Source organism: Habropoda laboriosa, unplaced genomic scaffold, assembly GCF_001263275.1.
Source record: "Habropoda laboriosa isolate 0110345459 unplaced genomic scaffold, ASM126327v1 scaffold387, whole genome shotgun sequence".
NCBI classification, from domain to species: domain Eukaryota; kingdom Metazoa; phylum Arthropoda; class Insecta; order Hymenoptera; family Apidae; genus Habropoda; species Habropoda laboriosa.
In genome coordinates, this window is record NW_017100510.1 from 207,294 (window position 1) to 223,119 (window position 15,826).

General features: G+C 30.8%; 4 protein-coding genes across 10 annotated transcripts in view; 1 reads left to right on the plus strand and 3 right to left on the minus strand.

Moving 5' to 3' along the window:
• The window catches only part of LOC108576342 (protein split ends-like), a 15,527-nt gene extending 13,954 nt beyond the window's left edge, over positions 1-1,573 (minus strand). Inside the window, exon 1 of the mRNA XM_017939309.1 lies at positions 1,450-1,573. Within this exon, the coding sequence (XP_017794798.1) occupies positions 1,450-1,470 (21 nt within the window). The 5' untranslated portion in view covers positions 1,471-1,573. The remainder of the gene's footprint in view (positions 1-1,449) is intronic.
• A 770-nt stretch (positions 1,574-2,343) lies between these two features.
• On the plus strand, positions 2,344-8,544 carry LOC108576344 (hippocampus abundant transcript 1 protein-like). Of its 7 annotated transcripts, none has more exons than XM_017939311.1 (7): positions 2,344-2,605; positions 6,128-6,529; positions 6,604-6,825; positions 7,038-7,321; positions 7,460-7,763; positions 7,879-8,035; positions 8,327-8,544. In XM_017939311.1, the coding sequence occupies exons 1-7, from the start codon at positions 2,480-2,482 to the stop codon at positions 8,431-8,433; spliced, it is 1,602 nt and encodes a 533-aa protein (XP_017794800.1). In that variant the 5' UTR covers positions 2,344-2,479; the 3' UTR covers positions 8,434-8,544. The 7 variants fall into 7 exon arrangements, with proteins under 7 accessions (XP_017794800.1, XP_017794803.1, XP_017794804.1 ...); XM_017939314.1 differs by having other exon boundaries at positions 7,879-8,014; XM_017939315.1 differs by lacking the exon at positions 2,344-2,605 and adding an exon at positions 5,726-5,921 and having other exon boundaries at positions 7,460-7,772.
• A 2,202-nt stretch (positions 8,545-10,746) lies between these two features.
• Positions 10,747-12,031, minus strand: LOC108576303 (TBC1 domain family member 7). The gene is made up of 5 exons (XM_017939264.1): positions 11,990-12,031; positions 11,500-11,849; positions 11,130-11,414; positions 10,920-11,049; positions 10,747-10,842 (listed from the first exon to the last, which is right to left on the minus strand). The coding sequence occupies exons 1-5, from the start codon at positions 12,029-12,031 to the stop codon at positions 10,747-10,749; spliced, it is 903 nt and encodes a 300-aa protein (XP_017794753.1).
• Positions 12,032-12,279: 248 nt separating this feature from the next.
• On the minus strand, positions 12,280-13,238 carry LOC108576337 (exosome complex component CSL4). The gene is made up of 5 exons (XM_017939302.1): positions 13,145-13,238; positions 12,955-13,070; positions 12,628-12,876; positions 12,447-12,528; positions 12,280-12,392 (listed from the first exon to the last, which is right to left on the minus strand). Exons 1-5 carry the CDS (start codon positions 13,179-13,181, stop codon positions 12,280-12,282), a joined length of 597 nt encoding a protein of 198 aa, XP_017794791.1. The 5' UTR covers positions 13,182-13,238.
• Positions 13,239-15,826: the final 2,588 nt, after the last annotated feature.

Consider the following 15,826-nt stretch of genomic DNA (forward strand, 5'->3'; position numbering starts at 1 on the left):
CAACTATACTTTAATTAAAAATTTAAAAGAGAATTAAAATATTTTTTTATGCATTACAGAAATGATTGTTTAAAAATCAATTACATATTTGTTTTGTTTATAAATTGGAACTATCATTAGTCACTAATGATTCAAAGTGATATTTATTATTAATTAAAAACGGACTTAAAACTAATTTTTTTTACATACAAAAAGTAAGCTAAAGCAAATGAGTATACTGAAATTCAATTGTTTAATTTAAATTATGTACATTAAATATTTTTAACATCAATAAAAATTTATCTTTGTGTTATAATTTACCATATACTATTGTTCTAAATAATAATAACTTTTTGAATGCCTGCATTAGGTAGGTGTACATCAATATTTTTATTAAAACTAATTTGTATTTAAAAATGTGTGTGTGTGTGTGTGTGTGTGTGTTCATATACATATATACATATAGCACACCATATGTTAAATATACAAATAATTTGCGAATAATTGGTTCAATAAATATGTAAAAAAAAATCAAACTAAATTGCTTCTTTATTTTCGTGGAATAAAAACAAAATCAGAGCCATACAAGAACATTGATTGAAATAGAATCCTATCAATAAACCTTGAATTAATCTATTTTACAGAGGGCAGAATTGTATGTGTATGGTCCTTCTTGTGGCACTATAATTCCTGTTTTGCAAACGTTAATATACTGTACGGATTGTATAAATTTAGCAACATCAATAGCATAATGTTGATCATGTCGACTGCCAATAAATGTGAGGGCAACCAATCTCAGAATTAGTGCTTTAGATATATTCAAGATCACGTACGAAATATTTTGTTATTTGTCAATAAAGCGAATCTTCTGATTTCGCGATTTTTCAACGGAACGATCGCGAGAAGCCTTAATGTTTAAACAAAGAGAACGAACACGAAGGGGGGAAAAAAATTTACTTCGTTAATATCGCAGTATGTTGTCAAGCATCATGGAACAGTCACTTGAAAAATGTTGACAGTATATAGCAAGTAGCAGGTCTTACGTATATACTGTGATATACGTATCTCACAGACACACCGTTGCACTGCATGCTGTACACAGGAACGACTGCGTATTACGGGGTGAAGAGGAAGTACCACACATGTATACCGCAAATCAAATAAATGCACACACTCGTACGTGGGTATATAGTCAAGACACCAAGATAATGTGACATCTATCCCAAAAATATCGCGTCAGTGCATATTTTACACACTGTCCCGCGACTAAAGGCTTCTAGATGTATGAAAAAATTCGAATCTTTTCATTCTCTAAGAACGTCACGTAGTTATCCCAAATTTTTGACTGATAAAATACGTCGGGAAGACCGCAAGTACTTGTCATGCGGAGATGCGTGAACAACAATACCTACTTAGTGTCGCGGTTTCGCATGGGTATGTAAGATATTTAGTTATCGATAGTTTCATTACCTCCGATATAGACCCGGTCATATTAGCTTCGCGACGCACTGACAAACAGCACTCGTAATTCCTTAGTCAGCCGGTACTCACATTTGTGTTGCAGAAAATCGCCCGACTACACCCAAATAACCACCATTTTTTTCACTGAATACCGCGCACTCTCGCGGTGCTATGCGTTAACAATGATCAACTTATAAATTTGTGCCGCATGCACACTAAATACGATACGTTATCACACAATACCGATCGCAGTTCATTGGAAACGGTTTCGAAAGTTTTATTGTTTGATAACGTATACTGCTTGAATTATTTATTGGTTACATTAATGTCACATGTTGAAAGTTTTGTAATAAATAAAAAGTTAGTTTACAATTAACTTATTTAGTGGATTATCGATAATCATATTGACAATTAAATTTCACATATACATGTGCACACTTCAAATCTATACAAGAAAAAGTTTCGTTTCTTTTTACAAAGAATGCAAGAAGTAAGTACAATTTATGTATAGTATAGAAATTCTTATACATATGATGCACACAACAATAAAGGAGATAACATGTTCAACATTTCTACGGATACTTATTGTAGATCTCCTACAGATAATAAGATTTACCGAATTCTAAAATTGACAATTTCTATAACATAGAATTACGTTAAAAACAAAAAAAATGTTTCATCGTGTATTGAGCAACTTTATTTTTTCACTCGCATACCTTACGAGACTCTTATGTTCAACCGTAACTTGCTACTTATGCAGACAGGAATGCGACGATGAGTTTTCCATATGCTACTACCTGACGGCGCTCGCATCGCACGCAATTTCCGTGATCGCTACACTTTCGATTCTATATTCTGTATAAAACATATTGCACTTACCTGGTAGTCTGTAGTAGTCTGCGGACATGATTAACTGTGGATTGTAGCATTATGTAGATACGATCATAAGAACAATTTAAAGCTAATAACGCTCTTCGTGTTCGTGTGAGGGTATCACAGAAAAATGACTCGCAGAGTGTCACCGAATTTTTAGGATTTAATGAAACTGAAAAAGCGGAAGAGTCTGTGCGCGCAGTGCGTGAATATGCCCGCCAAGGTCTCAAAGAAGGTCGTGGGCATGATCGTACGAAGCCGAAAATTCATTATTAAGGATGGGGTCATTACGGTACTTAAATATTCAGTTTAATATTTATTAGATTTTTAAGTTACATCTCGATCCTTTATATATGTATGTTTTCTCTGATTTCACATCGAAAGTAAGTACGACTTTTTGTTCGGAGCATTATAACAAATTATAACCGATGATTATCCTGTGTTTATCTTCTGTCAAGTAGTGCATAATAGCCATTAATAATGAAAGTGTTTTCCATACAAAACGCGATTCGACTCGTCTAACTCGTTTTCGCGATCGTTCAGCACTGTGAAACTTGTGTGAGTTTTAGCGTGATTACATTGTAATGACTAGTATTGACACATGGCTGAATCTTTGTTCATTTTTATGCATATGTACTAGCGAGATTCGTTTTCATGTAGAGGATTGTTGTGAAATACAATTCGCACATTTCCCATAAAAAGTTAAAAATTTTTTGGAAGTGTAGCTATCAACTTGGTATGCTTTTGTTTCAATCCTGTATTTCGTATGATTTTTTAAATAGGGATATGAAATACTAATTGTAATACTACATATTGATAAAATAATTTTGTTAACTCTTAAATATAATATGTGTTAAACAATTTGAACTCTATATATTCTTAGTACTTTATAATGCGATACTTAGAACTTGCAACCAGCTTCTTTGTTTCATTTTAATTTCTTGGAGCAGTTTCAGGTGTTTTTTAGTACAAAATTTAGAATAGTTATTGTTCTTTAAAATTTGTTTTACATTTTCTTTAAAACAGTATTTAAGAAAAGTTGTTTTTATATATCAAGGAAATTGATGAATTCAAATTATATCAATTTTCTTTCCCTTTTGCTTTTAGTTTTATGATAAATTAGAATTAGTTAAAAATAGAAGCTTGGTCTTTATATCTGCATAATTATTATTTATAATACAAAGAACATAAATTGTGCCGTATAATATTTATAGAAAGCTATTGCTATGTATTTCTTTGACTTTTATTTTTTTTTTTAATAAAGAGTTTTTTCATTGTATATTTCAATATTAATAGATAGTAAATGCAGAGAAATGAACAATTAAATGTTTAATTTCTGAATAAAAGAGAAAACCAACATCTCTTTGGAAACAATATGGTAACCTGTACATTCATTATGGTTCATATTAATGAAATCAAACATGAATTTACAGATATACACTTTAGTTATGAATACATAAAAACGTTTATGTTATTAATGTACAATATTTATTAAAATTATGAAACATTTCAAACTGTTGAAAACATGGAATTCAATATTATCATTATGATTATGGTTTATCTGAAAAATATAAATAGTGTATTTACGAGAATGAACATGTTTTATTCCAGTTCATGGAGATACTTTTGTTTTTTATTAAAATCGCATTAAGCTCTTAGTTTCTTTTTTATTAGAGTAATATTATATATGTACGGGTCCATCGAATAATATCGTACTTGCGCATATTGATCAGCTGCCAAAAACGTGCAGTTGACAAGAAGTAACCTTTTCGAACATGAATGGAATAATTATAAAAAGTTTATTTAAAATTTCTCAAAGCGGATAAATTTGTCATTCGAACGTATTATCATAGATATATAATGATCAAAATATCGCCTTGTTGCTAAATTTTTAGGTTAGATTCAATCTAAAGTTATGATGAAAGAAGTATAGTTTGTGCTGTAAAAGGTGGGGGGTTCGGTGTCAGAGTTGCAATGCAGTGATTCGGATTTTCCTTTAAATTTTCTGATAGTTGCGCCGAAAAAGGCGAGAGTGAATGCTGAAAAAGTCTAAAAATCGTAAAACAAATATGTGGTTTTGAATATCTCAAAGGAGAAGTACTGACAATAAGTTATGACATCGAGAAACATTAAATACGGAACGAATTGCTCCACCCGATGTATCAGTTTTTATTACCGATCGTACCATTTTTAACAAGCTTTAATGCAACACTTTCGTGTAAGAAGTTCACGAAAAATTAAAATATCGAAGATTATTTTGAGTGACTACATTCTTCTGACGTTATGAAAACTTCATGACGTCATACTAAACACTATTTTTCCTTGAAATTACAATCTCGACTATTCGTGTCGAATTTCTGTTATATTATAAACGAAATCATGTATGACAGAAACATGATAGTTTTTCTTAAGAAAGCAGAATGGTTCAAAGAGGAATGTTCAAATGGCACTACATAAGAAAAAAGAAGTTCTTAAAGTTTTTTTAGACTTTAATCTGTTAACAATGTAGTGCTCTTTAAACAAGCTGCCCTTGAAAGTTACAGACTACAGTATGTGATAAGAATTTCAGAATGTTTTGAAAAATCTGTATACATGACAGAAAAGTATATTTTTAAGATGGTCATATATGGATATTTTGTTCGATAGTAATGGTTTTGGCACAACATTTCATGTACTTAAGAGATCTTTTGTCTTTATATTGCTGAGAAATGTAAAAAGGGAAACAAAAAAGGAAGTGTGTTTTATCCTAACAACAAAAAAAAAAGGAAAAAAAAAAAGAATATTTAGAACTTGACCAAAACAAATGACAATGAGAAAAATTTATGAAATTGTTTGAACAAAGAAAATCAAGTCGTGGGATTAAATAATGTCATTGATCCTCGTTTAATTTCTCAAACAAATTAGATGATTTTATGATACTGTTAAACATTGATGCACAATACTTTTTGTATCAATAATTCACACTTTATATTCATAATCTAATTCTTAATCTTTTGTTAATGGCACAAATTGTAATGATAAAGGATTAGTGTTATGGGAATAAGAAAGAAGCTTGTTGCAATTAATAATTCAATTATTTTATATGTATATAATTACAAATAATACAATCTATATAAACCATAGAAATATGTGAAGATTGTATCTTATTAGATAAAATGATATATGTGATATAATAAGAAATATATATATGCAGACTTAAAGACTAAATGTATTGTAAGAATATTCACAAGACAGTGCAACAAAAATAGAGCTTTGAATTGGAGTTAATGCATAAATATAATTAAAAAGAATGCAGTAATAATAAATAACCATTAATGAAGATTAGGTTGAATATTTGAAAATGCAAAATTGATATGATGCTAAGACAAGGTTATTCATTACAGTATTATATGGATCTGAACAACTGATAAATGAAAAATTGGTAGGATCATAAGTATGGAAAGAAATATATATAGTAGCACTTCTTAGGGGTCATGCCCCCTGGGGCAAAAGGTGGAGCAGAGGGCCTGGGCCCCTCCTGTTCTGAAATTCACAACAGCCAAGAACATGCTATTGCTAAACTCACACCTCCTCTTACATTTGCTCAGCAATGCTACAGACATCTTAAGGTCAGCTGTCACGATTTGCAAAGTGCTTATAGTTTTGATAAATACAAAGAAAGTTCTGATATTGTTATACTTGTATAAAATTATCATTTTACTGTTACATATTTACTGGGTATAGCAAATAGATATCATGGCTGCTTATGAACTGTGTATATATCAGTAGTACAAAAGGAATAAGTTTATATGATTTTATTATTTTTGTTTTACAGAGTTCCGGTATTGGAGAGGCAAGTGTGTACCATGCTCTGGTTGTAATATTTTTGGAATTTTTTGCATGGGGTTTATTAACCATGCCTGTTATCTCTGTATTAAATATGACATTTCCAAATCATACGTTCCTGATGAATGGTTTGATAATGGGCATTAAAGGAATCTTGTCATTTCTTTCTGCACCACTGATTGGTGCTTTGTCTGATGTGTGGGGTCGAAAATTCTTTCTACTCATCACGGTAGCCTTCACATGTGCGCCGATTCCTCTAATGAGCATTAACACATGGTGGTTCTTTGCTATGATCTCCATCAGTGGTGTCTTTGCTTGCACATTTTCAGTGGTATTTGCATATGTTGCTGATGTTACTGAAGAACATCAAAGGTCTCCAGCATATGGCATGGTAAGTATTTTATTGTTAATTCTATAAACAACATTTTAATATTAAATTTTTGCTACACAAATGTATTTTATCAGGTATCAGCAACTTTTGCTGCAAGTATGGTAATAAGTCCAGCATTGGGAGATTATATCATGAAAGAGTTTGGAGAAAATCTTGTGGTTGCATTAGCAACTGCTATTGCAGTGTTGGATGTGTTTTTTATATTAGTGGCTGTACCTGAAAGTTTGCCTGAAAAAGCTCGTCCACCAGCACCTATATCTTGGGAGCAGGCAGATCCCTTTGCTTATCTTGGAAAGGTAATTTATTATGTTATATATAAAGAAGGTGTACTTGAAATCAATCCAAATTAGTGAGTTAGCATTTAAAAATAGATATGGTTTGACCATTGGAAGTTCTTGCATTCTATTTTAAACAAAATTTGTAAATTGGTCCTATTTAGAAAATATAAAAATTTCATATGGCATACTTCAAATTAAAATATGTTAATGTACTTATCATGTACTTTTAGGTTGGCAAAGATCACACTATCTTAATGTTGTGTATTACTGTGTTCCTGAGCTATCTTCCTGAAGCAGGACAGTATAGTTGTATATTTGTCTATTTGACTAAGGTTATGGGATTTACTGCTTTGATGGTAGCGATTTTTATTGCTGTAGTAGGAGTTTTAAGTGTTGGAGCTCAGAGTCTCTTGGGTCCTTTGATAAGAACACTTGGCAGTAAACACACTATAATGTTGGGCCTTTTATTTGAAATGCTACAACTCATGTGGTTTGGCTTTGGATCCCAAACATGGTAATATTTTCTATTGATATTTGTAACTTAAATATTATTTTCTGAGTAAAATCTAAGAAAGATATTGTATATACTTTATTTAATTTGTTTTTTGGAAACTTTTTTTTTATTTTTATTAAATATTTTTGTAATTTTAAGGATGATGTGGGCAGCTGGAGTACTTGCTGCTGTGTCAAGTATTACATATCCTGCAATTTCTGCATTCATATCCATGCATTCTGATGCTGATAAGCAAGGTTTGGTACAAGGCATGGTAACCGGAATGCGTGGATTATGTAATGGTCTTGGGCCTGCAATGTTTGGAGTAATCTTTTATCTGTTTCGCGTTGATCTCAACGACAATTCTCCTTCCCTTCCCGCAAAGCCATCTCCTTTAGATGAAAATAATAAAACAGGAACTGCCACACAACATCTCGATATTATGCCACAGGTAGTAACCCAGGTAGGTTCAGTTTTGAAGTAAATAATCTTAAAGAACTGTTTTCATATATTTGACCATCAATTGTCTTATTAAAGTTAAATTGATATAAATACTATAAAGAAAATTATGTTTTCAGCTTGTACCAGGACCACCATTTGTGTTTGGTGCATTACTTGTGATATGTGCATTACTAGTAGCTGCATTTATACCCGATTCAAACACAATGCCAACAGGTCCATTGCATCATCCATCCACCTCCCGGAGGCCCTCCGGTAAATACGCATATCAGAAATGTACGTTAAAGGTTGTCAGTTATGTTAAAATTGAGATGTATTTTTGGTGGTGGGTTTTATTTTAAATCAGTTGTTTTGATAACAATTACAGTTAAATAATAGTATTACACGCTATAAAGATTGTTGTATATAATTTCTACAGAAATGTACTACTTAGTTATTCATATAATTAAAATACATCCATATTTTATATAACATATGTAATTCAATATAAAATTTACCGTATATTACTAATGCGTGCGTACACCTATTTACGTACATGTGCTGTATTATGTTTTGTCACAATTTAAGGTTTATCCTTGGATGTACATTATGAGGGAGACAAATTGGGAAGCGGAAAAGGAAAAATAGGTCCGCTGTCACCTCTAGTCGACAATTGCAACTCTGCTGCTCTATAGCTATTGTGAAAATTAAGACAAGCCACAGCAAAGAAGAGGGATGCATACCCTTGCCCAGTGACGAAACTCTATATTTAGAGAAACAGTTACTATCAAGTGCACCTACTTCACAAGGACTTTAAGAGAGCTGTCTATATTGTATTATATTACGTCTTTAAGTCAATAACTGAGGTTGATACTTAGGAATATCAATCTACTTAATGTTTAGGTTACAAGAAGTTTTTACGAGCAGTGCTTATTTTATGAAATTTCGGTTGAGCTGAACATTAAGTTCAATATTTAGGTGTTTTGTTATATGAAAAATTAAAATTCATTTTTTTTTTTTAAGAAACAGAAATTGTAATATGAACTTGTACCAAGTCAAGCACTGGATATCTTGATCTACTTATCAGTGACTCCTGGTTTGTGTAGTTTACCGATACATAAAACGGTAAAACAAATGAAAGTTGTAACCAGTATTTTTACTAGACTTATAACAAAGAACTATGTAACTTTTTACGTAAAATCCTTTTCTTTTTATCATATACGTCATCCATCGCTTATTAGGACCTGCAGAAGAGGCAACAGATATTTTTTATTTTAGGCAACAGCACCTGTTACTTTCATCACTCATAAACCTTCTGTTTAGGATATTTTCTACATTTTTTGTGAATGACCTTTGGCAAACAAAATCTTATTTATTTGCGAATGTATTTTGTTTCATTTTTCATGCATTCCTTTGTTCTAAACATACATTTTGAATTAGAGAAGAAAGAAGAATGCAATAGTTGCGGAAAGAATGAAGAGACGTTGTAAATGAACTTTACATAGTTGAAATAGAGAATAAGTTTCCAGCTGCATATAATACCTAATAAGAGTTAGCTGATGTTTGTAAAGTACGTTTACTATTTTCTTTGCATAAAATATTTATTTTAATAATTAGACATCAACAGAATGTATTCAATGGCCTTAACCAGAAAGAAAGAAAAAAACAGTTTATATAAAATCATACTTTGCTATTCAAGGGCAGTGGTAGATTCTGATCAGGAATGTTACCAACATTATTAATTGAATGCCTATGGTATTCCACAAACGTTAAAACGTACACGTTATAAATTGGAGTCATTGATGTTAAGGAAATGCAATAGTGTAGTGTATTTGTGCATTTTAATTGTATTTTATGAGAGAATTAGTGTCTGCAGAACTGTATGTGCATTGCCATAGCCTAATAACTCTCTTAATTTGATATCTGCCAACATTGTTTAAAATGAATTCTGATTTTGTGTTAGAATCTCTGCACACTGCTAACATTGTTTTTTTAAAAAAAAGTAATATTTATTCAAAATATTTGAAGTGAATGTAGCTTCGTTATTCATATTTTTTCAGCGTACATGAAGTTATTGCCGTCATTTGTTACAAAGTAATTAAACAATAAAAGAGGATGCTCAAATCCCATTGAAAACCAAAGAACGACTAGTAGCAGAAATTCTATTTAAGAGTTGTAATATTAGGAAATAGTAGAAACTCATGAAAATTATGGTGCAATGCGTGAGCAAGAAATAAAATTTTGTATGATCTCACTTTTCTCCAAGAATCATATTCTCTAAATTAGAAAACAATGTAAATAAAACACAATATATGATTTCTTTTGTAAAAATTCAAAAGAAAGGCTAATCAATTTATACAAAATTTTAATACCTTATCAGTACTATTCCATTGTTTGGAATTATTCTGATATCGAAAAATGCTATGCATATCGAAATTTAATATTGTTTTTATATCACTGTTACGATAAACTGTGGAATAAAATTCCAATACAATTGCACAATGTTTACATATGCGACAGGATTATTTTATCGATTATAGTGATAAAAAAATGCGATACGGATTGTGAGAATGTACAATAATTTGCGACAGATTTCTTGGAGAATATAACATGCAATAATTTTACGTTTCTGCTTGGTTTAAAAATTATTTATTAAAACTTGCTCTTACATACTGAAGTACATCAACACTGTTGTAATATAACATTACAAAAGAATCACAATATTAAAAATAAAGTCCAGTTTAAGACTTAACACCTCAATAAATTAAGTAATTGTATATGTACAATGTATGATGAATGCATTAATAAAAATAATTATTTTTAAAATATAAGGAAACATGTCCTATGAACATAAAAATATCTATTTAGAAAAACTACATCTAATCAATATCCACAATTTTGTAATGGCTAAATTAATAATTTATAATACAGTTTAGATTATAGTTTGAATACAATTTTGTTAAAAAGAAGGTACATTTTTAGAATATACTTCCATTTTTTGTCATTTTTTAAACAGTTTGTGAAATTGTTGTCAGTGTTGAACCACTTTGCTGCCAAGATTCAATTGCTTTGTTGACAATTACTTCTGAAGATTCTTCTGTTATCTAAAATAAAATTAAAAATATTTGCATAAAAACACTTATTTGTTGATGAATATGAATATATACAGGTATTTTCATACATGAGCAATAGTATTTAAGATACTATCTATATTTTCACATCTTAGTAAAAGTCTCCTTAAAGTTGTTAGGGTAACTACAGTAACAAAGATTAAAATTCTGTATGCACCCACTGCTATTTTATCCCATATTCTGTAAGAAATAGTTTCATAAGTTTTTCATAAAAAACTGTGTTTCTTGTTTTGTGTTTTGGGTATATTGAAAATAAGTACTTTGCTATAGAACCATCAGATATTGTTCCTGCAAAGCATGAACAGAACCAAATATCATATGGAATATTGTGTAGTGCTTCAATTTTAACAAGATGCTTATATAATTCTGGATCCTCTCTTTCTAACAAAGTACAAGTGCACTCTTGCAATCTACTGACTTCCTTGTGAAATCTTTGTACTTGGTCTAAGAGTCCACATAATATCCAATATGTGTCAACAAGTTTTTCCTCGTGACAATCAATATCAACAATATGCCATAAAGTTTCAGCCATTCTGCTCATAGCTCTAAAATAAATATAATCATTGATGAATATAACAGTTTGATAAAGCATAATTAACATTTCTTTAAAACTTGAGAATAAAGTGAGACCTATGTAAAGGAATTTCTAACTGAGTACTCATATCAAGTTTTGCTCTTCTAGTACGCAATAACCACATAGTAAGAAACATTAAATGAGGTTTTGTGTAATCATCCAAAATCTTGGTAACCTTTAGTGCTTTTTGTAGATCTTGGAATTCTGCTTTTCTTTGATTCATTATAAATTCATGACTATCTACATAAACTGGTATCACGTCCAATAATATTTTCCAAAGGAAATTCCTATATATTGTAGGAACTGTAAATCGTAGGCAGAACTGTTTCAGTTTTGCTTTGTCAAATGGACGTTCCTTAAGTAATATTTCCAAAGACCTCTTTTCTTCGACACTACGAAATCCTACCTATATTTTTGAATCGTACAATTAATCAATGACATATTTCTAATAACTTGTTATGCATTGTATTGTTTATAACCTAAGTGCAAAAAACTGTTTTTAACGCGTCGATTATGTGTTAAGGCATTTCACTTAAAAATACTTACCTTTTCGTAATAAGATGAACGAAAATTTCGTTCATCAGCCATTTTTTAAATAACAAATTTTTGAAATTTATGTGTAATCATTTAACACTGTAAAAATATTTCTTTTTATATTTGAATTGAAATGTGCAGATGGCGCTAGTGTGACGATTATGTAGCGACATCTTGAAAGAAAAGAATTATTAAATTGTAGCACGATATTACCGACTTAATTCATTTACTGTTTTCACAAACATTAATAACTAATTAAACACATTTATACGTTTTTATAATGAAATAAATAAAGTGTCAAATTATTGTTCTGCAACAATATGTTCTGGAATAACTTTTGCTACTTTTCGAAATTCCTTACGCAATGTTTTAGGACATTGCATTTGCGTCCAACTAATGGGTATCATAGATACACCTGTAAAATTGTAATTATTAGTAAGAAAAATTAATTTAATTCTTAATTACTTACCTTCCTCACTGTGTGCTATCACTACACCTAATTCATTTTCTGCTGTACTTAGTTGGTAAGTATGTGCCTCTGTCATTGGCATCTAATCAATATATTGGAAACTATTTCAAACATTATGTTTTTGTCCTTGATGATATACTTATTTTTATATCAATAAAAAGAAAGTAATGTAAAAGGATACAACTCTAGCAAGAATAATATCTCCAGGCCTGAAGCACTTGTACATTTGAATATTATCTTTGTCTACTGCACGTACATCTTCTCTCCTTAAAATCCCTCTGTAAGGTCTTGTCAATACAATATCACCTACACATTTTATGCTACATTTACAAAACCTTTGGTTAACAACAGTAACCATAGCAGTCACAATGTCACCAGGTGCAGGAACAATGCTTTGTTCTGTTACTCCATGAACTTCTACAGTACGAGTCTAAAATTCATAACATTGTTCATGTAATTAATTTATACTATACATTATTTAAATTATTTTAATAGTAATCTTCCTTACATTTTCCTCTTGTACTAGTTTCACTACACCTGCTAATTTTGAATAAATATAACCGTGTTGTTCATAAGTCCCAGATCCAGCTAGATTAACTTTGTCAGAGACACATAACCTCTGTCCTGTTGAAAAAAAATCGTATTTCTGTTTTTGATTTTAACTTTAATCTTGTTTCGTTGACGCTATATATAATTACCTGGTACACATACAATAATATCTTTCTTTTTTTCCATGCTCTTACAGAATTAAGTAAAATGTATGAAATGTATGGGATCTGTCAATAAAACATGCATTGCTTGCTAATAGTTGAAGGTTGTTTTACATTGATTTCACTGTTAGTTATACAAACTGAACTATATCAAATTATTTCAAATTATATACCTATCAAATGAAGAACGGGAAACTCATTAAACAAATGAAAAATCGTTAACATTGTTTCTTGTTAAATTATTACAAAATGTGACAGTAAGGTTTTTATAAATATATATAAAGTAATTGGAAGATTATTTTGAAAGAAAATATTTGCGAGTATGCGTAAAATAAGTATAACGTACTTCTTAAGGTGAGTATTATGCAATGTTCAAATACTAAATTAAAATAAAATTTACAATGATTTTTAGTTTTCTTTTGTTAAATTTAATGATATTTTATTTTCCTTTTGCAATGTAGGTATTTAATGTATTAATTTTCCGTTTTTACAAAGTAGCCTTAAGGTCATTTGAATTTTATATATTTGTAAATTGGCCTTCAGTCTTTTCGCGGTCTTTCTAGTGCGAAGCATGGGTTAGAGGCGCAGCATTTTTCCTGAAATATGTTACTATTTCTTTATTTCTAGGTACTTGAAATATTTTTATTTTATTTTAATCTTTGCATTTCAATGTTCAAACATTTTTGTGCACAATTTATCTATATGAACATGACGTGTTCGTCGTTATTCTAGTCCTACAATTAGTCTGTTTTGTGCTTTGTACTAATTTCTTTCTTGTACTGATACATATTATTTACAATACAATTAATTATTAGTTCGTTCATATGCACACTTATTAAATTTCTTATTTATTAATTACTGCTGACTTTTCATCAAAGATTTAAACGAAGATGACGAAATGACGTTTCGACAAAACAGCCTAGTCTAGATGAATTGTGGAATAGCGTATTTGTAAGTATTTTTTGATTTTTTTTTATAGAATTAAAATTCTAGTTTTCACCTAGAGTATTTTGCGTTAAAAATATGGATTTATTTCAATTACATTATAAAGATTGTAAATGGATCAACCCGTTAGATTCATCATTGCATTGAGATGCAGTACATACCACCTCATTAATTTAAAAATAAATTAACAAATAGACCATACGACAAACGAGGTATAGAATTATACCGCAGACGTACCTTGTTTGTGATCATACCTACGAACAATCGGTAAAGCAGGAAATCATAGAAAACATACGGGCAACAACTGTCGATAATATTACAATTGATATTATCACACTGTTGGTATGCTACTAATAAAAGATTCATAAAAATTATCACTTATCTTGTATTGATAAAGAAGAAAATATACTTTTCCTGAACGATCCTGAAGATACAGCTAACTACACCTCTACCATTTCACTCTTCTCATAAATTACTCCATCGAGAGTTGAATGTTAATTAAGTTACTGCATTTACAAATTTCATAAATAAAATTATTTCGAATCACTCCTGTTCTTTCCACCGTAAGTGTCCTCTCAGGGAAGCAATTCTATCCTCAGTATGTACAAGGTGACACATAATAAATGTCAAAAGAATAAATTTTCAAAATGTGTGTAAACAATTTTAAAACATTCAGTAGAAAAAAAAAGTGTTCGCAGTAGTCACTAATAACCATCTCTAAAGTTTCTCACGAGAAATAAATCGAGACTACTTTTCGTCACGTGTTTGTAACTTCCACCTTAATTTTCTCAAAAAAAAAGTGGAACGTGTTAATTAACGTTGAGGCTCGTTATATTCCTAATGGCCCGATAGTTGTGGCATTCCAAGGTGTACGGGGGAAGTTCGCAGGCCCCTCTCGAGTTTCGCGTCACGAAACGCGGCCGCGATTTTCGGTGATTGATGAAGTATCGCCGAAGAATGTCCTAATCGGTGATCGGGCCCTACTAGGCCTCATTATAAACAGGCAGAGTCAGCTGGACCGCGGTTTTATCTCGGATCTGAGGGGCTAGCCTTGTTAGCAAGCTGAACTATGGACTATTACATTTATCTAACCCGATCCACCGAAGTCGGAACACCGTCGTTGGTTTCTCGGTACGGCAGTGATGGATATTTCACGGTTAACGTCCTGACACTGTCGCACGTTCAAACCGAAACCAAAACCGTCCTCCTCTCGCTCTGTGGAACGTGCCCTGTAACCTTAATTCCCCTCTTCAACCACTTTCTTGTTAGCATCCAGTTTCGCCCCTGGTTTTCTTATTTTTATTTACTTATTTTTTTATTTTGTCGAACCTGATCGAGGTGGAAAATTATGGAAAAAAGAAAAGAAAATATTAAATTTATACTGAATTCGTTCATAACGATGATATAAAAAATAAAATTGAAATGTCGTATAAAGAATGTCCAATAAATGCTTTATTAAAATATTATAACTTTGATATCGATGAATTTATCGTAAATCGAATTTCGTCGCGATTTTCTCTAACTTCGTTAAATGCAACGTTGATTCCCTTAATTCATTTATTTCGAGTTACATACTTCTATATTGTAAACCTTCCGATTTGCAGTTCTTCGTGAACAAAAATTTAGAGGTTAGATTATGTGATGTTAGAGGGCAAAGAGACTGATATCGAATAATATCTTGTCCTATTTATATTTATATTCAATTACTAATTAATTTACCTATAT

Coding starts and splice junctions, on each gene's coding strand:
- LOC108576344 (XM_017939313.1), top strand. CDS start 5,787: ATGCCCCCTGGGGCAAAAGGTGGAGCAGAGGGCCTGGGCCCCTCCTGT. Junction 5,922..6,127: donor AATGCTACAGACATCTTAAG/GTCAGCTGTCAC, acceptor TTTGTTTTACAG/AGTTCCGGTATTGGAGAGGC. Junction 6,530..6,603: donor GGTCTCCAGCATATGGCATG/GTAAGTATTTTA, acceptor GTATTTTATCAG/GTATCAGCAACTTTTGCTGC.
- LOC108576303 (XM_017939264.1), bottom strand. CDS start 12,031: ATGGCTGATGAACGAAATTTTCGTTCATCTTATTACGAAAAG. Junction 11,850..11,989: donor GTTCATCTTATTACGAAAAG/GTAAGTATTTTT, acceptor TCAAAAATATAG/GTAGGATTTCGTAGTGTCGA. Junction 11,050..11,129: donor TCTGATGGTTCTATAGCAAA/GTACTTATTTTC, acceptor TATTTCTTACAG/AATATGGGATAAAATAGCAG.
- LOC108576337 (XM_017939302.1), bottom strand. CDS start 13,181: ATGGAAAAAAAGAAAGATATTATTGTATGTGTACCAG. Junction 12,877..12,954: donor AACTAGTACAAGAGGAAAAT/GTAAGGAAGATT, acceptor TATGAATTTTAG/ACTCGTACTGTAGAAGTTCA. Junction 12,393..12,446: donor GATAGCACACAGTGAGGAAG/GTAAGTAATTAA, acceptor ACAATTTTACAG/GTGTATCTATGATACCCATT.